Genomic DNA, 26902 nt, shown 5'->3' on the forward strand with positions numbered 1-26902 from the left:
TCATAAGTGATTTAACATTCCCCCAAGTGTACATTATAACCTAATTTAACACAAGATTCATGTTAACATAAACAAGTTAAATTCCGTAACAAACACGTAATATTTTGATATACATACTTCACACATATGTAACCATACTTCACACATGTGTAACCATACTTCACACATGTGTAACCATACTTTACACACATGTAACCATACTTCACACATATGTAACCATACTTCACACATATGTAACCATACTTCACACATATGTAACCATACTTCACACATATGTAACCATACTTCACACATATGTAACCATACTTCACACATATGTAACCATACTTCACACATATGTAACCATACTTCACACATGTGTAACTATACTTCACATATGTAATTCAATGATATATAGATTAACATGAGCATATCACACGAATCTACTTCACACGAGTATACTTCAGCAACGCTAACGTCTCAATTCTTTAGCCACAAAATATATGATACACAATAGAAATAGGAGGAAATATACTCATGAACTTAAAGTTGAGGTGACGTTCAGTGCTGAACACTCTGAACTGTGTGGAAGAACAGTGATGAACAGTGATGAACAGTGATTTATCATAAGTCTACGGTGTGTGTGTGTGTGTGTGTGTGTGTGTGTGTGTGTGTGTGTGTGTGTGTGTGTGTGTGTGTGAATTCCTTATGTATTTACGTATAAATGTATGTCTTTGAGAGGCACCATTATAAGTGAGCCTTGGAAGAATATATATATATATATATATATATATATATATATATATATATATATATATATATATATATATATATATATATATATATATATATATGAGTAAATCTGACTACTGTTGTGTATCCACACAGTGTTCAGTAATGAACCAGCAGCCTCGCGGAAAAACCAAAACTTCCTCTCTCTCTCCCTCTCCCTCCCTGCCTCTCACTTCAGCAAGTTACACCCACAATTCCCCTCTCACCAAACAAACCCAACATTAACAAAACACATTCACACTGCAATGACTGGACGGGTGCTATACAAATGCCTTGCCACCCAACCCTAGTCTCTAAACTCCACTGTAACAGACATACACCACCATATAAAACTCCGACCCTCAGGAATGGATGAGATACACTTTCTCGTGTGTGGTTTGGATGCCATCCATCTTTACCAATGTTATACACACCAGTTCAACCTACTTCAAGTCTCCCTCAATGCCCTAGATGTATCATCCACACGCCAAACACAGAACATTTGTCCTGAAGTCCCACTGCAAAGACCAGCATACATCATATATATATATATATATATATATATATATATATATATATATATATATATATATATATATTAATCGACTTTACTGTTACATTGTATGTAAATCCAGATAAGACTTAATCTTAAAGTAAATCCAGATATAAGACTTGATCTTAATTAAATCGGCAGCTTGTATTATCAGGTTTACATTGTTGTAGTGATGATGTATTGTCCCTACCACACCATCACTGTAGATGTATGTATGTATTATGCATGTATGTATGTATGTATGTATGTATGTATTATGCATGTATGTATGTATGTATGTATGTATGTATGTATGTATGTATGTATGTACTGACTGTGTGTATTTTCGCGTGATAAACTGATCGTTAATGGAAGACGTGGAATAAGCTTTCCAGTCTTACCCTCAGAACAGCTTAAGCTTAGATCTATCTTGAGAACGAAGGTACGACCCCTGAGTGCTGAGTACGACCCTTGAGTGTAACGGTACGACCCCTGAGTGTGACGGTACGACCCTTGAGTGTGACGGTACGACCCTTGAGTGTGACGGTACGACCCTTGAGTGTGACGGTACGACCCTTGAGTGTGACAGTACGATCCTTAGTGTGACGGTACGACCCTTGAGTGTGACGGTACGACCCTTGAGTGTGACGTTTCCGAACCCTTTAGCACGACAACACGACCCTTGGTTATGATAATCTGACCTCTGACATATTCCCTTAAAAGGTCAGGTCAAAGGTCAGGCCATGCTAACAAAGAGTCGTGTTGTCGTGCTCAAGGGTCGTATCCTCGTGTTGAAGGTGTGGACGTACCCTAAACCACAGACGACCTCAAAAACGACGGAGAAACACATGAAAGACGACAAAAACAGACATACCTCGTGTTAGATATATCACAGTTGCTTTTACTATTTTTCTTTGAATTTCCTAAATAATTTCCAGTTGACCTTTCATGACCTGTTGACCCGTCGAATCCATTAAAAGGTCTTTGATAAAGCCGTTCGTGGAGAGAGCACGTGAGTTTACACATCTGTCTTAATCCAGGGTTATACAAGAACTCGTGACGTCACGGCGTATTACAGGGGGGATGGTTTAAGTCCTTCCTAAATTCCAGCATTAATTCTGGAATGAAAATTTTGTACAAATGGACTAAATATGTAGAAAATGGGAAGAGTTTTCAATAGTCTTTGTACAAGAGGGTGTCCTGAACCCCCCCCCCCCCCCTTTCCCTTTTCTCCAGCAAGGAACTTAAGGTAAGATCCTTTATGTCCCATGGGATATGGGACCAAATTCTCTCTATCCGTTGGGATACAGTATCTGATCCTTTATATCCCGTGGGACTTAGTATCCGATCCTCTGTATCCCTTGGGATATAACATCTCATCCCTTATATTTCCTGAAGTATGACATTAGTTTTGTTTGTATTCTTGAGGTAAAATATTAAGTCCTCTATGTCCAATGAGATACAGGATCTAATTCTATAAGCCCAGTGCGTTGTAGCATTAGATCCTTTCTGTTCAACACGTTAGGGTAGGTATCAGATCCCTTAAGTCCAATGCAATACAGAATTCGATCCTCTATGTACTCTAAGAGAGAAGATTTCATCCCAATGTCCCGAATCTATAGTGGAATACTGTCGTAGAAATGTAGAATCCAGTATCCTGTGAATGCAGGGATATAAACTCGAACTCTCTATAGACTAGGGATACAGGATCAAACCCTTGTAGAGTGCCAAATGGATCTTGCAAAATTGGTAGGGAAAGGAATCCATTCCCTTATTTACCCTTAATTCATCTCTACGTCTCTAGATCCTGTGAGATATATATTTGTAAAGCCTATGTAACGTGGCGTAAAGGATCAGATACCTTTCGCAGAGAAATAATCACTTTGTATTCTACGAGATACTGAATCAAATCCTTCAAAGGACACAGGTTCAAGCCGCCCACAATACTGCTAGAAATAAAATAGAATCTATATCTTATAGAATAGGAGATCTAATCTTCTCTATTGCGTAGGATAGAGAACCGAATCTTACTAGGCCGTGAGATGTAGGATCAGATTCTCTATATGAAATAAGTGACACCTGTAGAGAGGTCGGAGATACAGGCGTTTATAAAATACGCCATTTTGGGCTCCGTCAACAATCACTCTCTTTACTTCAGTCCATTACGACAACACCAGCGGCCGACGCAAGTTTGATATCAATTAGGAACGATGGAATGACCTCGTTAACGACTTACAATTGTCTGGGGAAACTACAGATCTGTCGGGACTGTTGGGGCGACGCAAGTAGCCAATCAGAGAAGTTCTGATTGGAGCCAAGCAGTCTATCCCCCCCCCCTCCCCCCTCTCTCGGCACGGGATGTTAATTAAATTATTTTTTTTCACTTATATTTTTCACGTATTTTTTTTTTTCTATCATTTATATTAACGCTTTAGGTAGCTTTACAAATGGAGGAAATGCTAGGAGAAAAGTAGGTTCATGTACGTGGCTTGCATGCTTGACACCAACACTACACCAACACTAGCGCCAACACTAGCACCAACACTAGCGCCAACACTAGCACCAACACTAGCACCAACACTAGCGCCAACACTAGCACCAACACTAGCACCAACACTAGCACCAACACTACACCAACACTAGCACCAACACTACACCAACACTAGCACCAACACTAGCACCAAAACTAGCACCAACACTAGCACCAACACTAGCACCAACACTACACCAAAACTAGCACCAACACTAGCACCAACACTAGCACCAACACTACACCAAAACTAGCACCAACACTAGCACCAACACTAGCACCAACACTACACCAACACTAGCACCAGCATTATAGCAACCCCAGCCCCGAACACTCTAAACACCAACACTGCACCAACACTGAGGGAGGAAAGTGACTCAATATATATGAATCTTTATCGTCAAGACCACACTAAGTGTTGCAGACGACTCTCCAACACATCACACTAAGTGTTGCAGACGACTCTCCAACACACCACACTGAGTGTTGCAGACGACTCTCCAACACGCCACACTGAGTGTTGCAGACGACTCTCCAACACGCCACACTGAGTGTTGCAGACGACTCTCCAACACAAGGCCAAAATGTTATTCAAGAACAAAATAATAAAAGCTGATAAGATGTTCTTTTCAAACAGCAGAACAACATTTGAAAAATTAAGATATAGAGAGAACACGAAACTCATATAAATTTTGTTCTGTAGTCAAGATATAGAGCGAACACCAAACTCATATACATTTTGTTCCATAAATGCTATGATCTATCTTCTAAATCTAAACTAACATCTAAAGTTAATGTAAATTCTAGCTATAGATTTATATAGATAAATTTCCTCAACCATCATCATTGATCTCTTTCAAACAGCACCTCCACTTCACTTCCTCCTTCACTTCCCCACTTCACCCACCCCACTTCCCTCCACTTCTCCTGCCTGGTTCGCCCCCCCCCCCCACACTCTAGGGCTATGGAACCTCATTTAGATGGATGTAAGTGAGTGTAATTACCTATTTCTATAGTACGAGGGAGGGAGTTTTACACTCGTGTGTGTGTGTGTGTGTGTGTGTGTGTGTGTGTGTGTGTGTGTGTGTGTGTATGTGTGTGTGTTTGTGTGTGTGTGTGTGTGTGTGTGTGTGTGTGTGTGTGTGTGTGTGTGTGTGTCTGTGTGTGAGTGTGTGTGAGTGTGTGTGTGTGTGTGTGTGTGTGTGTGTGAGTGTGTGTGTGTGTGAGTGTGTGTGTGTGTGTGTGTGAGTGTGTGTGTGTGTGTCTGTGTGTGAGTGTGTATGTGTGTGTGTGTGTGTGTGTGTGTGTGTGTGTGTGTGTGTGTGTGTGTGTGTCACTACCATAACACTGATTATATCATATACTATTTACACAGTGAGAAAGAAATGAGGAAGGATCATACTGGAAGCATTATATTGTGATCTGATCCCACAAAATGCGTTCTGACACGGAAGGAAGAGGGTTTGTATTCTTCTTCGTTCCCGTGGGTTCAATATGTCTTACAAAATGTCTTTTATATAGAAGGTCCAACATATCTTATAAAAGGTCCAATATGTTTCATCAAAGGTCCAATATGTCTTATAAAAGGTCCAATATGTCTTAAAAAGGTCCAATATATCTCATCAAAGACCCAATATGTCTTATAAAAGGTCCAATATGTCTTAAAAAGGTCCAATATGTCTTATAAAAGACCCAATATGTCTTATAAAAGGTCCAATATGTCCTATAAACAGAGGAGTACAATATGGCCAGAATCATACAGTGAGGGAAGGTGGCTTAGACTTCACGTTCGTCTCGAGACGGCAACAAGAGCGTTAAAAAGTACTATTATTTGTCCAGCTTGGAGGTGTAGCAGGAGGACTTTATCTTGTTGGGGCTAGTGGGGGAGATGTGGTGGTAGTGTTGGAGATGATTATGATTGTGGTGGTGATGATATTAACAGTGGTGGTGGTGGTGGTAGCCTAAAATAGCCACCCCCCCAAAAAAATTATAATCAACAACGTAACAAATGATTAAAGAAAAGATAATAATGGAATGAATTCTTAAAGTCTCTCTTATCTGTCTTGTGAGGCGGAAGTAAATCTCTTGAAACACATAAAATTCTGAGCAGCTGTAACTCCTTCCCTTGTGAGACAGAATAACTTATTCATGAGGCCATTGTCACTCACAATGCGAGGATAGTGAGGGAAGATGATAATGCAGAGAGAGAGAGAGAGAGAGAGAGAGAGAGAGAGAGAGAGAGAGAGAGAGAGAGAGAGAGAGGTGTGAACATTGTCAGGGGAGTGAGGTCAAAGGATATTAGCAAGTTGTTGAAATGTGGGATAGTGAAGATAATGATTGTAGTGATATCATTAGTGGTAAAGGAAGACAGTGAAGTGATCATGACCGGTGAAGATAGTGAAGGAAGTGAAAATGAATAAGAAAGTGTGGTATATGAACCTTGTGAAGAAAATGAACATGAAGACGAGAGTAGGAGTGAATATGACGTAGTGTAGTGATGATAATGAAAGATAAAGTGAATGTAGCACTTGAAATGATGGAGATAGTGAAGATAATCAAAACTGAAAATGACTGTAGAACTGAACATGATGGAGGTAGTGAAGAAAGTGACATCACCAATGACTTCAGGACTGAAGATGATGAAGATAGTGAAGATTCAGACGGTGTTGATGGTGAGGAGGAAGAAGAGAAGACTTTGAAAGTGATAGTGAAGATGAGGAGAGGTGATATACAAGAAGGTAAAGACAGTAATGAAGTTAAACAAATACATAAACAAGCAAAATAATTACTTAGACAGCATGGAGATGGAGGGAGTGGTGGTGTCTGGTTATAAGGGGTGTGGTGCAATGTGTATTTGTGTGGGTCGGGGATGTGTTTGTGAGGCTGTGTTTGCAAGGGGGGGAGGGGTGGGGTGAGGGGCAGCAATTTCAGGCGTTAGATCCTGTTAATTTTTGTACGTTCCAGTTGGATGATACTGGATCATTTTTCAATAAGATGAATTCAATCAGACTTTCTATACATATGTCCAACATACGTCAAAAGAATCTTTGAAAAAGCATTTTTTGTTACGTGTTACAAATTGCATTACTATAACGTATTTCGTTATGTTTTTATTACGATATGAATTTGTGAAGATAATTTGTGGACATCCCCAATCAATGTGGCTCTTGTGTGTGGTACTTTACCCATATAGATGGCCACAGGGTAGCTGGCCACAGCTGGCTGCAGTCTCCATGTATACGCCACGCCTGACGCAAACCATTGACGCAGAACCTAAAAGCGTTTTCTTTGCGGATGTTTCAGCAGACTGGTGCTATCTGGCAGTCTTTGTATTATCAGTGTTACGTTACGTTTTTTTTTGAGTCTCCAGCATTGCGGGAGATGATGTACGAATAAAGAGGTAGGAGAGCAGGGTGTTACATGTCTCCTACATTAGCGGGAGATGGTCTCCAAGCGGTAGAAAACGAGACCACAGTCTTCTACTGTCTCACGGTATTCGAACACTTGAACTGGCCAAAGTTTAGCACTAGCTCCACCTCAGAGCCCATGTAATCCCACAAACGCTGTTACGCTTCACTAAATTTCATTGTTCGTTTTCTTAATATGTAAAGTTATACCGTATATCAAGACTCCCCCATCTTATAAAACCCGCTGTACTATTCTATTTACGCAAGTTTTCCCCCTCCCCCCACCCCCCCAGGGGAGTTAAATGCCCTCCAGTGTGGTTTAATCTAACTTCTGCCCAAGAATTGACGGTAATTTTTGGGGTGACACAACTTTTATAATATGTGATAACTTAAATCTGTCCTGTTGATACCGCTGTATAGTGAAGATGTTAATTGGGTTGGAAAGTTAAGGTATATCGTCTTATATGAAATTAACATATTTATTGACACGAGACTTTCTCCTCTGGTGATGGGGGACAGAAATAAGAATATGTTGACTTATATAAAGGAGTAATACTTTATAAATAATGTTAACCAAAGTTATACAGCTATTTACTCACATTTAACAATAGTGAAGATGTCATCATATACTCGTAATGACATTCAAACGATTCACAACTTTTAGGTTCGGAATTACGGCACCAAGGTTGTTATATACTCTGAGAACGACTTTACGACCCGTAGCATGATGTTACGACCCTTAAGCAAGACAGTGCAACCCTTGAGTAAGATAGTGCAACCCTTGAATACGACGGTGTGACCCTTGAGTACGACAATAAGACCCTTGAGCACGACAAGTACGATCCTTGAACACGACGGTACGACCCTGGAGCACGACTGTACGACCCTTGAATACGACAATAAGACCCTTGAGCACGACGTTACGACCCTTGAGCACGACGGTGTGACCCTTGAGTACGACAATAAGACCCTTGAGCACGACGGTACGACTCTTGAGCACGACAAGGATGATCCTTGAGCACGACGGTACGATCCTTGAGCACGACGGTACGACCCTTGAGTGTGATGACGCAACATAAGACTTTATCCTTGAGGCTCAGTTCCAAGGTGTGGCCTCATGATAAAGGGTCGTACCGTCGTGCTCAAGGGTCGTACCGTCGTGCTTAAGGGTCGTACCGTCGTGCTCAAAGGTCTTATTGTCGTATTCAAGGGTCGTACCGTCGTGCTCAAGGGTCGTACCGTCGTGTTCAAGGGTCGTACCGTCATGCTCAAGGGTCGTACCGTCGTGTTCAAAGTGTTGGACAAACTGTATCTATATAGAAACATTAATAAAAACTGTGAATAAGCCAGAAATACTCCCGGAAACACACTCATCAACACCGGTGAAGCTCATCTATCGAACAGATTCATTTAGAACTGATTAACAAGAAGTAATTATCTTCTTTAGATTAAATATAACGACAAAGAAATAAGAACAAACATCGCAGATCCATAATGCATTAGATCTTTTATCAGATACTTAATAAAACTTCATATATAGGAACTTCCTTATAGAATTATCAACTGCTTGATATAAAAAACACTTTGGAGTCGAACAATATGGATTTTGAGCTTCGGGTCAGAAACAGATGTGTCTAGTCTAACTACTAATGCCAATCTTGCAGATGGTGTCATTCTAGATGATATCAATGAGAGATAATGGCCATTACAGGCGATTAAAACGCGCGAAAACACGATTCAGTATCATAAACGATGACATAGGACGGAAAGGAAGTCTGTTAGAATATATATGAACAGGAATATGTCAGGAGAAAACACATATTGAAGAATGTGATGGTAGAGAGAGAGAGAGAGAGAGAGAGAGAGAGAGAGAGAGAGAGAGAGAGAGAGAGAGAGAGAGAGAGAGAGAGAGAGAGAGAGAGAGAGAGAGAGGATAAAAGCGCGGGGAAATTTCGTTAGGGACAAGAGCGAGAGCCAACACGGGGAACGATAGAGGCGTCGCTCACGTACCCACCTTTCAAGAATGACGCCCCTCATGCATAAGATGAGACTCGGGGCAAGAAGATGCCATCCCGTCCAGCTGGGAGCGGCCCAGGGGAACGACGTTATAATATAGCATCACATAGCCCGAGCCATGGCGGACTTTGTTATAATATAGCATCAGGCAGGCCTGCTCCACAGGGGAGACTAGGTTATTAACACAGCATCGCCCGGGTCTACACGACAGGAAACTGTGTTGTAACACAGCTTTAGCTCAGCTGGTGATACTGGTAGCTGGGACGACCGAAAGCCAGCTGGTGCAGGAGGTGGTTTGTTCCACCCCCAGCTGGTGTAGGAGGTGGTTTGTTCCACCACCAAGCTGGTCTAGACAGTGGTTTGTTCCATCCCAGCTGGTGCAAACAGTGGTTTGTTCCACCCCCAGCTGGTGCAAACAGTGGTTTGTTCCACCCCCAGCTGGTGCAAACAGTGGTTGGTCCACCAAGCTGGTGCAGGCGGTGGTTTCTTCCCCCCCAGCTGGTGCAGACAGTGGTTTGTTCCACCCCAGCTGGTGCAGGAGGTGGTTTGTCCACCCCAGCTGGTGCAGGCTGCGGCCTACCTACCCCTAAGCTCGTGCGGGTGCGGGTGCGGGTGCGGGTGCGGGTGCGGCTTACCTGTGATGATGATCCTCGCCGGGGTGCGGGAGAGCTGGCTGCGGGCGGTCAGCTGGTGCAGACTGCGGCACTGGAAGCGGGAGAGACCATCTTGCGGGCCCACCTCCAGCACATGGAGCTCCCCGTCGTCTGTCATGTGGTACTTCCCATCTGGGGAGAGGAGAGAGCGGGGAGCTAAACGTGGGGAGACACACACACACACACACACAGATAGATCGATAGATTGATAGCAACCTACGAATACGTACCCATGAGAAGAGAGATAGATAGATAGATAGATAGATAGAGAGAGAGAGAGAGAGAGAGAGAGAGAGAGAGAGAGAGAGAGAGAGAGAGAGAGAGAGAGAGAGAGAGAGAGAGAGGAGGGGGGAGTGGGAGGGACGTAAGTGTCCAAGGCCCAGTCCTCTCTTCTTAACGCTACCTCGCTAATGTGGGAAATGGCGTATAGTATGAAAAGAATATATATATATATATATATATATATATATATATATATATATATATATATATATATATATATATATATATATATATATGAGACAAGAGAGTGTTAAAAGCATCTTGCAGTTCAAGAGGCGCGCTGAGTGGCCCCCTAGTGTGAACCTCGCGGCATAAGACCTTATCCCACACGCTGGGAAAAGAACCATCAGACCGGCGCAATGGCCGACCCCATTGCACTCTCTTACCCTTCTTTATTTGTGCGATTTCCAAGACGTTCTTCCAACATCCGACTTCCATGTACGGTATGAACTGATGACGTCTTCTGTGTACTTCCATATGTAATATTCTTCCAGATTGTAATACAGTTTGTCTCAATTATTCTCGTTGACTCGTTTTTACAAAACTGGTTTCCAAAATTGTTGTTGTTTATCCACCCAAGAGTCGCTGGTTCGTCTTTAAAATCGCCCTTTTCCCCAACTCCCTGTACATTTCAGCTTCCAGGCCTGGCCCCATCGCCTCACAACAGACTTATGGTGGTATAAAGTCCTTCAATAAAGCGAGGGAAAGTGCTGGTATGAACTGCGACTTATAATGGAAAGATTCTTCGTGGGAGTTTTATAGAAAATATCAAAAAGAAAGTTGGTTGGCTGGCTAGGAGGCGTCCACACAGGAGAGGAGAGAAAGATAAGGTTGGTCGTGAGAGAAATATTTCTATATCCTTCAATAATACTGTATATATATATATATATATATATATATATATCTTTTGCTATATTTCCTGGGAAACAAATAGATGTGGACTGTTTTAGGAAATAGATATCTTCTTAGCGTCGTCAAAAGTACTGATATAAAACTACGGAAAAGAAGTTTGTACATTGTCTATATCCTGAGATGAAGGACATATCTTATGAACAAGTATTTCCACTACTTTCGTTATTCTTCATGCAAGTAAAGTTCCTCTAATTCTTTTACGAAAATTCTCCTAAAGTGGTTATGATATACGTGTCAGCTTTTAACATTAACATTAAAATGTGATGCAGGTTGCTAAGACTAATTACATATATAGCATTTTAATGACGACGCTTTTAATGCATATGATATGTTAATTATTTATGATTCTCGTATCACATTACCATTTGGTATGTTGGCCTCCTTTTAACGTTTTAAACTTAACATTAATAATGTTAACACCAGGATAGTAAGACATTATAGTCTGGACATGATTATATTACCTACACTATATTCTATCATTCAACATAAACTTCTCGTTTATTCTCAGTTATCCAATAAGATATCTGTTGTATCCATCGGAATGAAGAAATCTTATTTACTATGTTATGAATCCAACTTTTCTACTATTTTCACTACGACTAATACCATATATTCTACCATTTTAGCACCGGTAAAAGAATCTTGTCTATCACAGTGATAATGAAAAGTATCATATTTGTTAACTACAACAATAGGAAATTACCTAATGTCTTCCCTGGATTAAAAGTATCTTCTCTACTATCTTCATCAAAGTATAAGTGTCTATTATCCAAAGTACTCAGGAAGTATCTTAGATATCGTCTTCCTTTAAACAAAAGTATCTTATCTACCGTCTACCCTTATTTTCAATTCATTTCCCTTCCCTGTATTTGTATCTAATGGTTGATTAATCACCCATTAATTACCCACCCATTACCCATACATAGAACTTGGATAGGAAGGAGCCTCATATCACTATCCAAGGGAAAACATAAGCTTCGTAGGGAGGACGGGAGAAAAATCCTTAAGGATGGGAAAAAATGCCTAGGGACGGGAAAAAATGTTTCCCGAGCAGAAAAATAAAGTCAGTTAGTTAGACAGAGAAATATCCTGTGATGTAAAAAAAAAAAAATCAGATACAGGACAAAAATTGGAAGACAGGGAGAAATACAGAGACTAACCTGATAAGTTATATAAACTCCCATCTTCGGTATGCGGAAAAAGGGAGTTTGGACCATTCTTGGGAATCAGGTCAGAGGTAATCTTCACTACATGCGCATCTTCACTCTATGTTCATCTTCACAATACCCATATCTTCACTACATGCTCGTCTTCACTCTATGTTCATCTTCACAATACCCATATCTTCACTACATGCTCGTCTTCACTCTATGTTCACCTTCACAATACTCATATCTTCACTACATGCTCATCTTCACCATATGTTTATCTTCACAGTACCCATATCTTCACTACATGTTCATCTTCACTATATGTTCACCTTCACAATACCCATATCTTCACTACATGCTCATCTTCACTATATGTTCATCTTCACAATACCTATATCTTCACTACACCAATATCTTCAATACACCCATATCTTCACTACACCCACATCTTCACTACACATCTTTACTACACATATTCACTACACTCACATCTTCATTACACATATTCACTACACTCACATCTTCACTACACTCTTGACATAAGTAACCACAGACTTGAATCTTAAAATTCAAGGGAAATGGCATGTTTTCCGACACCCTTTCCTTCAATTATAAGTGGCACATGGAGAGAGAGAGAGAGAGAGAGAGAGAGAGAGAGAGAGAGAGAGAGAGAGAGAGAGAGAGAGAGAGAGAGAGAGAGGACGTCACTATCCATTTACACTACGACTAAAACTACATATTCTACTATTTTCACAGAAAACGTATCTTACCTACCACCATGATAATGAAAAGTATCATATCTGCTTACCACAACAATAGCAAATCATTGCTATCTTCACTGAATTAAAAGTATCTTCTCTACTGTCTTCATCAAAGTATAATTGATTATTGTCCAAAGAATAAAGGAAGTATCTTAGATACTGTCTCCCTTAAAACCAAAGTATCTTATCTACCGTCTATCCTTATTTTCCCTTCATTCTCCTTCTCTTCCTTCTATTGGAAACCTAAATCAGTAAGGGAAGATTTACAGCCCCACGCTCCCTCCCCTTTTTAGTCGCCTTCTACGACAAGAATGGAATACGTGTGCAGTATCTTTCTCCCCTATCTCCAGGATTACTGTATATCACAAAAATATCTTCTGCTATACCTCTTAACTTTTTAAAGTGCTATAGAGTATAGCAATCATCAGTAGTGATGACCGTGGTCAACAACAAGCACCCTTGTCCATACGTACTTTGGATAATTCAACTACTCTATGAGTAGTGAACTAAATTGGCCTTCACTTTATTTACATGTGGGATATTGATAGATGATGGGTGCTCATTTTGGGTTCAAATATAAGATCTACGACCTCCAAGTTCACAAGACACAGCAGGTGACCTGAGGTTCTCACACATAATCATCAAGTAATCCTTGACAAGCAAATCTTTCAGGATGTTCTTCAGGATGTCGGCAAGAGCCTTGGGCAGGCAAGTCCTGCGACAGGCAGGGGAGTCCTTCCTGGGTAGGACTAGTGTAACAGGAGCATTACTGACTCCAGTGAGGATTGCATCTAGCCTATGCTTCACTCCAGTTAAGGAACCTTCACTTGTATCGTTCGTCAACCGTTCCATCCTTTCCAGACGACACTCCACATGGGGGGAGGAGATTAATTTCCGACGCGGATTAAAAAAATTCCTCCAGACCGTAGATGTAATAGAAGGAGACAAGGTCAAAATTTGCGGGAAGTTAGGAGAAGGAATGAATGGTCAGGTGTACAGAGGCAAGATGGCTGTTGAGGAAAAGACTATAGACGTAGCCGTCAAGAGATTCTACAACCCTTCCATCATGAGGATTGCTTACGAGACTAGGATTATGTCCATGCTGAGGGACGTTCAAGGGGTTCCCAAGATGTACGGCATTACGAAGGGTCCTATGGGGCTCGTCATGGAATACTGCCCAGGGAAAACTCTTGGTAGGTGTTTCACGGATCAGGACTATTCCATCGCATTGAGAGGGCTGCTTCAGGCCTGTCATACAGTCCAGGAATTGCATGATCGGAAGATTGTACACATGGATCTCCATGATGGTAATGTGATGGTGCACAGTGTCGAAAACAACGTGTACACCAAGCTTATTGACTTCGGCAGCTCCAGGTATCTACCCACACAACCTGTCCTCGGCGACACTGTGCAGGTGGAGAACCTCCGGCTCATGCACATGACCATGAGATTCCTGGAGTACATGAAGGGAGACTCGAGCTTGAGAGAGGACTTCATCTACGCATTGGAACATCCTGCTGATATGACACAAGCACCACTTCCCAAAGATCTGTCTCAGAGTCTGTTGAAAATCCTCCCCTACTTTGATCCCACAATTTGTCGCCAGGAGTGATGATGTAAACTGAACAAGGAGCCATCAAGCAGATCAAGATGAAGGGAGCCATCAAGAAGTTCAAGATAGAGGGAGCCATAAGGGAGAGAGCAAAATAGAGGGAGCCTTCAGGAAAATCAAGATAGGGGGCGCAATAATGGAGATCAAGAAACGCCACCATTATAAAAAGATATTTTGATGCAGGTTCTGTTTCATTATTTCTCAAGGTAATTACATTATCTGTGGGTCATAAAACTGATTCTCTAACTCCATTACTTCTTAACATAATTATGAGGCTTTCAGGAAAATATAATCTGTGTATATTTCATTATCAAATGTTAAAAACAAAATAATATCGTCATACACAAACCAAACATTCACAAAATGACCTTTATAACACACATGGTCACACACACACACACACACACACACACACACACACACACACACCTGAACTTGTGCCAGTATTGGCACTACGGGATCACACACCTGACCTGTGATATTAATAGCACCCGAGAGCACAACACACCTGACCTGTGACAGTATTGACATTACGGGAGCACACACACCTGACCTGTCCACAAACACACATGCACACACCTGACCTGTCCACAAACACACATGCACACACCTGACCTGTCCACAAACACATATGCACACACCTGACCTGTCCACAAACACACATGCACACACCTGACCTGTCCACAAACACACATGCACACACCTGACCTGTCCACAAACACACATGCACACACCTGACCTGTCCACAAACACATGCACACACGAGTGCATAGGTCCCTCCCTGTAAAGTTGATAACAGGTAAATAAAATAGGCTAAAACACACACACACACACACACACACACACACACACACACACACACACACACACACACACACGAGCTGCATGTAAAAATACAGAACTACATAACTACCGTAAAAGCTAGAAGGTTTACAGACTAATTAACCACATATAAATCCTTAACCAGCTAGCGTCACGGAATCAAAACTATGCCATTATCAATCTTTTCCATTTCCCTCATTACGAAGCCTACGTGATTAAAAATCTCTTGTGTCCTAATTGGCTAAACAAGGAATATAACATTTTTGATTGACTCCCGACCTAAAATATGCCTTAAAGTGCTTTGTTATCTTAGTGGTCGACTTTGATATCTTAATAGTTGACTCTATATTTGTATCCTACTGGTTGATTAATCACACATTAATTACCCACACATTACCCCACACATTGTTACTTGGACAGAAAGGAACCCCATATCACTACCCATGGGAAAACATTAGCTTCATGGTGAGGACGGGAGAAAAATCCTTAGTGAGGGAAATTATTCCCGAGGGACGGGAAAAATCTCTCCCAAGTGGAAGAATGAAGCCCGTGACACAGAAAAATATCCTGTGATGTAAAAAAAAAAAAGAAAAAAAATCAGATACAGGAGAAAATCGAGCGGCTATTTACCTGAAAAGTTATATAAACTCCAATCATTGTTATGCCGAAAATGGGAATTTGGATCATTATGTAACTCAGGTCAAAAAGAAAAGGTCATCTTCAGTAAACTTCTGGGATTCAGGTCAGAGGTCATATTCACTACATGCCCTTCTTGATTATATGGTTCATCTTCAGTGAACTACTCTTTCGTCACAGACGACCATTTTACCTGAACTATACAGTTCACATCAAAATGCCATCTTCACTACACCCACACCTTCACTACACATCTTCACTACACCCACACCTTCACTGCACATCTTCACTACACATAAATCTCCACTACACCGACACCTTCATTACATCCTCGACACAAGAAAACCGCAAACGTGAATCATACAGTACAAGCGAAATGGAATCTTTTCGCACACGTTTTCCTTCAATACACCCTCATATTCACTACACCAACGAAAACAGACGAACGTTTTCGAAGTACATCATGTGTAAATAAAACGTTTCCACAAGGGATGAAGTGTATCGCGTGAGGGGCTACCCGCCCCCCCTTCCAGCCGGATGGTGTAGTGTTGTTATGTGTTATGGGTTAGTGATACACGCCATCTGTCACAAATCTAACATGGGAGAGAGAGAGAGAGAGAGAGAGAGAGAGAGAGAGAGAGAGAGAGAGAGAGAGAGAGAGAGAGAGAGAGAGAGAGCACTCACCGCCGTGCAGGGATGGGTAGATATTGAAGGAACTGTCGTGTAGCCAAGACGTAACGGTGACATACTCCCGTACGTAGGACGGTACAGCACACCTGAGTACAGCTGTGTTACCTGCCATCACCAGCTGGTCGTACACCTGCACCTCATACTCTCCCACGACAACTGTGCAGAGAGAGAGAGACATATGAACATCTGTTAAGAGGTTTGAAAATTACACCTGCGAGTCGATTTCATCCATCACACCTGTCGAGGGAGATAGGAGCATCTGTTTAGTTGTTTGTGATAGACACTTGCACCTGGTTCTCTTCAATCACACCTGCCAAAAGACAGGTGTAATACACCTTCCAAACCTGTCGAGAAGTACATGAATAGGGTGCCTGCTTTCAGAGTCACACCTGCAAGCCATCACAGGAACACCTGTTGCCTGCTTCTCCTAGCACATCTGACATGGGATTGATGAACACCTGTTTAATGTTACCTGATCACATCTGTTCTTTACACCCCCTCACTACAGGTGTAAACAAAACAAAACACAACAAAAACCCTCTGAGGCAACATTCTCTGGGGAGCCCCTGTCTAGGGAACATTCTCTGGGGATATTCTCTGGGGAACCCTCTCTAGAGAACATTCTCTGGGGGTACCCTCTCTGGGGGGGACCGTCTCTGGGGAAGTCTGTTTGGGGAAACTCCATCATTTAGGAGACGCCTCAGGGTCGTGGTGGCTTCCTTGCCTTCCTACTCAAGATGAAAAGGAAATTGCCAATTAGCTCCTGCCAATGGTGTCCTAATGAGCACTAAACATTAGCGTAAACAAGGGAATAAACACTATCACAAACATTGGCATAAACATAGCCATAAACACTGGCATAAACACAAGTACAAACACTGACATAGATATTGGTGTAAAATGTGGCATGGATCCTCATATTAAACCTCATAAACATTACTCTTGAATACCATCATAAACATTGATCATAAACATTCACATTGCCATGAAGAGCAAACATTAGTAGGGCCTTCAATACAAATCCGACACTATAACAAAATAATTAGCATTAAATCCTTCAACTTTCGGTATTTTTATTATTGCATTTGCACATTTCAGTTATTGTTGTTTGTTGAACAATAATTTCAACTTAATGGTTAATCACGATCACCATCTTATTTGCATATCTGTTTTCCATACTTCCTTCTGACAAATGAATATTGGAACATTCTCTCTCTCTCTCTCTCTCTCTCTCTCTCTCTCTCTCTCTCTCTCTCTCTCTCTCTCTCTCTCACTCTCTCTCCTAATAATGGCAAGCAATGCTTATAATACATAACACTGTATACAACTGATATATATATATATATATATATATATATATATATATATATATATATATATATATATATATATATATATATATATATATATATATATATATATTTGCTATACATGCTATACATATCCTATACATATACTGTTTATATATCCACCCGTTGCACAGGGACGATTAATGAGTTCTAATACAGGAGGAACAGGTAATGTATATCTGTAATATCTGACACCACACCTCCGCCATCTGGGCCACAACACAAGCTCTCTAACACCCGGTACCTGGGCCACAACACAAGCTCTCTAACACCCGGTACCTGGGCCACAACACAAGCTCTCTAACACCCGGTACCTGGGCCACAACACAAGCTCTCTAACACCCGGTACCTGGGCCACAACACAAGCTCTCTAACACCCGGTACCTGGGCCACAACACAAGCTCTCTAACACCTGGTACCTGGGCCACAACACAAGCTCTCTAACACCTGGTACCTGGGCCACAACACAAGCTCTCTAACACCCGGTACCTGGGCCACAACACTAGGTCTCTAACACCTGGTACCTGGGCCACAACTTACCAGCGTGGACGAGGGTAGGTGTGGCCAGGAGAGTGCCAGCTGGGGAGGTGGCTCTGCAGGTGTAGGTGGCTGTGTGAACATCTGTGTCGTACAGGTGTGCGGGGAACGGAGGGAAGTGAAGCGACCCGTTCGCCAACACCTGTCGGAGGCCTTCCATCTGTTGGAGGAGAGAGAGGGAGAGAGGGAGGGTGAGTGGTGGTGATTGTTATGATGGTGATGATGATGATAATGAAGCTAATGATGATAATTAAGCTAATGATGATAATGATGATAATGATGATAATGATGATGAAGATGATGATGATGACGTTTTTAAACACAAATAACCAAGTTATGAAACCTGTTCTACCATCTTAGTATTAGTTCATCTCTCGTTACATGTGTTCACTTTGTTCACCATGAACATGTCTAGAAAGTTCCTGGTTCTAGGAGTTAGTGTAGACGCGGAGAACAATTGGAAGCGAGGAGACTCTGGTGTTTAAATAATCGTATGCGTTCTTCCAGGCAATCGTAGAAATGTTCTGTTCATCTTAACACTGAAACAAATGCGTCGGATGAAGCAGGTAATTAGGTGGGTGTGTGTTCGAGTGCTTCAACCCTGACGTAGCAGGTGTTTTGGACATCTGGACGTACAACAGCTGTTTACCACAAGGATAAAATGATAAAAGGTGGATCAGTTCTTGTGGTAGGACCAAATCCGTATCGAAATTCCTTCTCCAAACGAGTGGCCAGAAGGTACAACAGATCTTTTCCCTACAACGTAAGACCCTCCACCATGGGTAACTAAATCGTCTCAAAACACATCACCACTTCACGTTCCTGTCATGATCAGCTTCTAGTAATGCGTTACCTTGATGGTCGTGGATAAAGAGGGCCATTAACTGACCATTCTTGACAACATGCGTCCATTGTAACAGGCTGCGTATTCAGTGTCGGGTTGGTGTGAGAAACGAAAGAATTGCTGTGTATCTGACTGTAGGAACACTCTGAATTGACTGGGGATACTTGTATAATGCTCTACACACCAGCTGGGGACTAGGGAGGGATCAAGGAATCATGAAACTCGTCTGTCTGTGTTTAAAAGTGATCAAATGGCCTGTGCTGCTCCTGCCAGCACTGCTAGAATGTCTCAAACAATTGTCTCTCAGTAAACAAGGAGAAGAGGAGTGATCCATCGTGTTGGCTGGTGTTTACATGGGACATACGAGAGGCGACCAATCACTTTCGCATCTTACCCACGCCTCCGACGTCACGTCTGACGTGTATATCCCTGCGACCAATCACTGTCGCTTTTCACTCCGCCCGCTACGTCACGGGTGACGTATATCCTCCTCGGCCCTAGCGACCGACACAGCGAACAACCTCGTTAAGGGACGAATCAGGTCAGATCCTGGGTCTTGGCGGGAGGCTGGCGGCTTCCTGATGACGCAGGAAATTGTTGTTTTAAAGTAAGTCTGCCATCGCTTGTGTGGGACGACGACCCATGGTAAAGTGGACAGTGTTTACTAGGTGTTGATCACGACTCCAACTGTGCACTGTAAGAGAGTGTGTTATATAGAGTGTTCTGTGCACTGTAAGAGAGTGTGTTATACAGAGAGTGTTCTGTTCACTATAAGAGAGTGTGTTGTATGTACAATGTTCAGTTCATCCAACTGCTTCTCGATATGTTCCATGGATCTCTCTAGTTAAGTCGATTTTCGACCAGACAATAAAGAATTGGTTCACACATTTGCTTGTGTTCCCCACTTCATCAAATCAGGATCCAGTTTTCATTAAGTCCTGGAAGAGTTAAGAGTCAGAAAGCAATGCTTCCATGAAGCCAATATGGTTCACTCTATTATACAATAACCTAAGACTGTCGACCGTTTCGTTGGCGTTACCAAAACATGAATTAGTTCTTCACAACGTCCACTATGTACAACTCCTGGAATAAGTCATGGAACACGGTGGGGCAGGCGATGTTCCAGCCTGGACCGCTGGACACAGAGGTCTCTGGCCGGCCCCTGGTAGCTCTGTTCCAGGATTTCAGTCATAACTGGACGATGGTTGTACGTGTTGGGGAAGAATGTAGACACCAGGGTAGCGCCTTCCGCCTGGCTTCGGAGTGGCGAAGTTATGGGCTGGAACCACTTTACATCCTGTGTGTCACAACTGATGATCTTGTGTCTCGTTAAAGCTCTCTCTCTCTCTCTCTCTCTCTCTCTCTCTCTCTCTCTCTCTCTCTCTCTCTCTCTCTCTCTCTCTCTCTCTCTCTCTCTCTCTCTCTCTCTCTCTCTCTCTCTCTCTCTCTCTCTCTCGTCCTCTTTCCCTCTACGTCAAAGGTCTGCAATTCTGTTGATGTATGGGATGTCAAACATCAACGAAAAATGTACATTCTTCAGTGATACAGTCTACGATGAACCCTACATTGTATCATATAGTTTATATCATAAATCATCCAATCGCAAGAGTTGATATAGAAGAAAATACATTTACCAACACTACATACCCACTTCCTCCCTCAACACTACATAACCACTTCCTCTCGCAACACAAAAATATGGAGTTGAGTTTAATTGCTTTAATATATTCAATAACATCAAATAAAACCTTGCATGAATTACAACCATATATATAATGTTATGTAATAGTACATTGTACAAAAGTACAACCAGGAAAAGTGTAGTCAATATGTAGAAAGAGGAGAAGGGTCTGTTGTGCACAGATGGGGGAGTTTGGACCTTACTGTGTGAGAGGGAAACCTCGGGGGATGATAGTGTGTCCCCTCCACGCCGTCCCCTGAGGGAGGGAGGGGGAGAAGGGGGGGTTGCCTGCTCACCTGTTCCAGGGGTCGGCCATCTTGGTGAGTCCACGTGACCGCCGGGGGGGGGACACCCTCGGCCAGACATGTGATGGTGGCTCCAGTGCTGTTGGTGAAGTGGTGTTCACGGGCAGGTTCCTCGGTGAAAGTCGGGCCCTGTGTGCTCCTACGTCCTCCTTCAGCGACTCCTGCAGGAGTGTGGGGGGATGATGATGAGGGACATGTGCGTCAGTACCTCTGGGGAGCAGAGGGGAGGGGTGTGGAGGCATGGGAGGTGGGGTGGGGAGGATGTGTCTGTGTTGCTTCATCCTCTGGGGGAAGAGAGTGCATGTGGCACCTACTCTGGGGTGGACAACATACACCCCACCTACTCTGGGGAGATAACATATATACACTACCTACTCTGGGGAGGACAACATACACCCCACTTACTCTGGGGAGGACAACATACACCCCACCTACTCTGGGGAGGACAACATACACCCCACTTACTCTGGGGAGGACAACATACACCCCACCTACTCTGGGGAGGACAACATACACCCCACTTACTCTGGGGAGGACAACATACACCCCACCTACTCTGGGGAGGACAACATACACCCCACTTACTCTGGGGAGATAACATATATACACTACCTACTCTGGGGAGACAATGTACATACACCACCTACTCTAGGGAGACAATATATACACACTACCCACTCTGGGGAGACAATATACATTCACTACCCACTCTGGGGAGACATAATATATAAACGACCCACTGTGGGGAGAGAAGACTTTAAGAAGATAACCTGCTATTTATTAGTTATCTTAAAAATGATAAAAATGCAATGATTTCCGATTTTTCGATATGAAAACATTTTACTTTCTCGTCTATCTAAAATGCACGATAGTTGACCTTTGACCTGGTCAATAAATGCACGATAGTTGACCTTTCACCTGGTCAATAAATGCACGATAGTTGACCTTTGACCTGGTCAATAAATGCACGATAGTTGACCTTTCACCTGGTCAATAAATGCACGATAGTTGACCTTTGACCTGGTCAATAAATGCACGATAGTTGACCTTTGACCTGGTCAATAAATGCACGATAGTTGACCTTTGGTCAATAAAAGCAGGATAGTTGACCTTTCACCTGGTCAATAAATGCACGATAGTTGACCTTTGACCTGGTCAATAAATGCACGATAGTTGACCTTTCACCTGGTCAATAAATGCACGATAGTTGACCTTTCACCTGGTCAATAAATGCACGATAGTTGACCTTTGACCTGGTCAATAAATGCACGATAGTTGACCTTTGACCTGGTCAATAAATGCACGATAGTTGACCTTTGACCTGGTCAATAAATGCACGATAGTTGACCTTTCACCTGGTCAATAAATGCACGATAGTTGACCTTTGACCTGGTCAATAAATGCACGATAGTTGACCTTTGACCTGGTCAATAAATGCACGATAGTTGACCTTTCACCTGGTCAATAAATGCACGATAGTTGACCTTTGACCTGGTCAATAAATGCACGATAGTTGACCTTTCACCTGGTCAATAAATGCACGATAGTTGACCTTTCACCTGGTCAATAAATGCACGATAGTTGACCTTTGACCTGGTCAATAAATGCACGATAGTTGACCTTTCACCTGGTCAATAAATGCACGATAGTTGACCTTTGACCTGGTCAATAAATGCACGATAGTTGACCTTTCACCTGGTCAATAAATGCACGATAGTTGACCTTTGACCTGGTCAATAAATGCACGATAGTTGACCTTTCACCTGGTCAATAAATGCACGATAGTTGACCTTTCACCTGGTCAATAAATGCACGATAGTTGACCTTTCACCTGGTCAATAAATGCACGATAGTTGACCTTTCACCTGGTCAATAAATGCACGATAGTTGACCTTTCACCTGGTCAATAAATGCACGATAGTTGACCTTTCACCTGGTCAATAAATGCACGATAGTTGACCTTTCACCTGGTCAATAAATGCACGATAGTTGACCTTTCACCTGGTCAATAAATGCACGATAGTTGACCTTTCACCTGGTCAATAAATGCACGATAGTTGACCTTTCACCTGGTCAATAAATGCACGATAGTTGACCTTTGACCTGGTCAATAAATGCACGATAGTTGACCTTTGACCTGGTCAATAAATGCACGATAGTTGACCTTTCACCTGGTCAATAAATGCACGATAGTTGACCTTTCACCTGGTCAATAAATGCACGATAGTTGACCTTTGACCTGGTCAATAAATGCACGATAGTTGACCTTTGACCTGGTCAATAAATGCACGATAGTTGACCTTTGACCTGGTCAATAAATGCACGATAGTTGACCTTTGACCTGGTCAATAAATGCACGATAGTTGACCTTTGACCTGGTCAATAAATGCACGATAGTTGACCTTTGACCTGGTCAATAAATGCACGATAGTTGACCTTTGACCTGGTCAATAAATGCACGATAGTTGACCTTTCACCTGGTCAATAAATGCACGATAGTTGACCTTTGACCTGGTCAATAAATGCACGATAGTTGACCTTTGACCTGGTCAATAAATGCACGATAGTTGACCTTTGACCTGGTCAATAAATGCACGATAGTTGACCTTTCACCTGGTCAATAAATGCACGATAGTTGACCTTTCACCTGGTCAATAAATGCACGATAGTTGACCTTTCACCTGGTCAATAAATGCACGATAGTTGACCTTTCACCTGGTCAATAAATGCACGATAGTTGACCTTTCACCTGGTCAATAAATGCACGATAGTTGACCTTTCACCTGGTCAATAAATGCACGATAGTTGACCTTTCACCTGGTCAATAAATGCACGATAGTTGACCTTTCACCTGGTCAATAAATGCACGATAGTTGACCTTTGACCTGGTCAATAAATGCACGATAGTTGACCTTTCACCTGGTCAATAAATGCACGATAGTTGACCTTTCACCTGGTCAATAAATGCACGATAGTTGACCTTTGACCTGGTCAATAAATGCACGATAGTTGACCTTTGACCTGGTCAATAAATGCACGATAGTTGACCTTTGACCTGGTCAATAAATGCACGATAGTTGACCTTTCACCTGGTCAATAAATGCACGATAGTTGACCTTTCACCTGGTCAATAAATGCACGATAGTTGACCTTTGACCTGGTCAATAAATGCACGATAGTTGACCTTTCACCTGGTCAATAAATGCACGATAGTTGACCTTTCACCTGGTCAATAAATGCACGATAGTTGACCTTTCACCTGGTCAATAAATGCACGATAGTTGACCTTTCACCTGGTCAATAAATGCACGATAGTTGACCTTTCACCTGGTCAATAAATGCACGATAGTTGACCTTTGACCTGGTCAATAAATGCACGATAGTTGACCTTTGACCTGGTCAATAAATGCACGATAGTTGACCTTTCACCTGGTCAATAAATGCACGATAGTTGACCTTTCACCTGGTCAATAAATGCACGATAGTTGACCTTTGACCTGGTCAATAAATGCACGATAGTTGACCTTTCACCTGGTCAATAAATGCACGATAGTTGACCTTTGACCTGGTCAATAAATGCACGATAGTTGACCTTTGACCTGGTCAATAAATGCACGATAGTTGACCTTTCACCTGGTCAATAAATGCACGATAGTTGACCTTTGACCTGGTCAATAAATGCACGATAGTTGACCTTTGACCTGGTCAATAAATGCACGATAGTTGACCTTTCACCTGGTCAATAAATGCACGATAGTTGACCTTTCACCTGGTCAATAAATGCACGATAGTTGACCTTTCACCTGGTCAATAAATGCACGATAGTTGACCTTTCACCTGGTCAATAAATGCACGATAGTTGACCTTTGACCTGGTCAATAAATGCACGATAGTTGACCTTTCACCTGGTCAATAAATGCACGATAGTTGACCTTTGACCTGGTCAATAAATGCACGATAGTTGACCTTTCACCTGGTCAATAAATGCACGATAGTTGACCTTTCACCTGGTCAATAAATGCACGATAGTTGACCTTTGACCTGGTCAATAAATGCACGATAGTTGACCTTTGACCTGGTCAATAAATGCACGATAGTTGACCTTTGACCTGGTCAATAAATGCACGATAGTTGACCTTTCACCTGGTCAATAAATGCACGATAGTTGACCTTTCACCTGGTCAATAAATGCACGATAGTTGACCTTTCACCTGGTCAATAAATGCACGATAGTTGACCTTTGACCTGGTCAATAAATGCACGATAGTTGACCTTTGACCTGGTCAATAAATGCACGATAGTTGACCTTTCACCTGGTCAATAAATGCACGATAGTTGACCTTTCACCTGGTCAATAAATGCACGATAGTTGACCTTTCACCTGGTCAATAAATGCACGATAGTTGACCTTTCACCTGGTCAATAAATGCACGATAGTTGACCTTTCACCTGGTCAATAAATGCACGATAGTTGACCTTTCACCTGGTCAATAAATGCACGATAGTTGACCTTTCACCTGGTCAATAAATGCACGATAGTTGACCTTTCACCTGGTCAATAAATGCACGATAGTTGACCTTTCACCTGGTCAATAAATGCACGATAGTTGACCTTTGACCTGGTCAATAAATGCACGATAGTTGACCTTTGACCTGGTCAATAAATGCACGATAGTTGACCTTTCACCTGGTCAATAAATGCACGATAGTTGACCTTTCACCTGGTCAATAAATGCACGATAGTTGACCTTTCACCTGGTCAATAAATGCACGATAGTTGACCTTTGACCTGGTCAATAAATGCACGATAGTTGACCTTTCACCTGGTCAATAAATGCACGATAGTTGACCTTTGACCTGGTCAATAAATGCACGATAGTTGACCTTTCACCTGGTCAATAAATGCACGATAGTTGACCTTTCACCTGGTCAATAAATGCACGATAGTTGACCTTTCACCTGGTCAATAAATGCACGATAGTTGACCTTTCACCTGGTCAATAAATGCACGATAGTTGACCTTTGACCTGGTCAATAATTGATTATGTCATCCATCTCATCCCACTTGAAGTCGAGTTAAAGACAGAAGAGAATCTATGAAGGATTGGCGACCCCTGTGGCAGGCGCTGAGGTACGTTTTTTTTCCTTCACACACAAAAAACCGTTTTGGGGACGAGATGGATCATTTCGTCGGCAGGATAGCGCCAAAGACGTGAACGCCACTAATTCTGCCGACACTCCATTAGAGTAAATGGGTTAGACTGGATCCATTAAGAGAATATGTAGCAAGAGAATTACTTCTAATGACGGCCAACGCCAGCCATGGTGAAGAGGTGGTGGTGTGTGTTAATGTGGGGGGTTTTATACCATCATACACACACACACACACACACACACACACACACACACACACACACACAACACACACACAC

General features: G+C 42.3%; 1 protein-coding gene across 1 annotated transcript in view; it reads right to left on the reverse strand.

Moving 5' to 3' along the window:
• The window catches only part of LOC139761212 (cell adhesion molecule Dscam2-like), an 81830-nt gene extending 60234 nt beyond the window's left edge, over window positions 1-21596 (reverse strand). Inside the window, exons 1-4 of the mRNA XM_071685255.1 lie at window positions 21462-21596; window positions 18644-18800; window positions 16749-16910; window positions 9871-10020 (exon numbers count right to left, since the gene is read on the reverse strand). Of these exons, the coding sequence (XP_071541356.1) occupies window positions 9871-10020; window positions 16749-16910; window positions 18644-18800 (469 nt within the window). The 5' untranslated portion in view covers window positions 21462-21596. The remainder of the gene's footprint in view (window positions 1-9870; window positions 10021-16748; window positions 16911-18643; window positions 18801-21461) is intronic.
• Window positions 21597-26902: the final 5306 nt, after the last annotated feature.

The sequence above is a fragment of the Panulirus ornatus genome, chromosome 39, assembly GCF_036320965.1.
Source record: "Panulirus ornatus isolate Po-2019 chromosome 39, ASM3632096v1, whole genome shotgun sequence".
Classification (NCBI taxonomy): domain Eukaryota; kingdom Metazoa; phylum Arthropoda; class Malacostraca; order Decapoda; family Palinuridae; genus Panulirus; species Panulirus ornatus.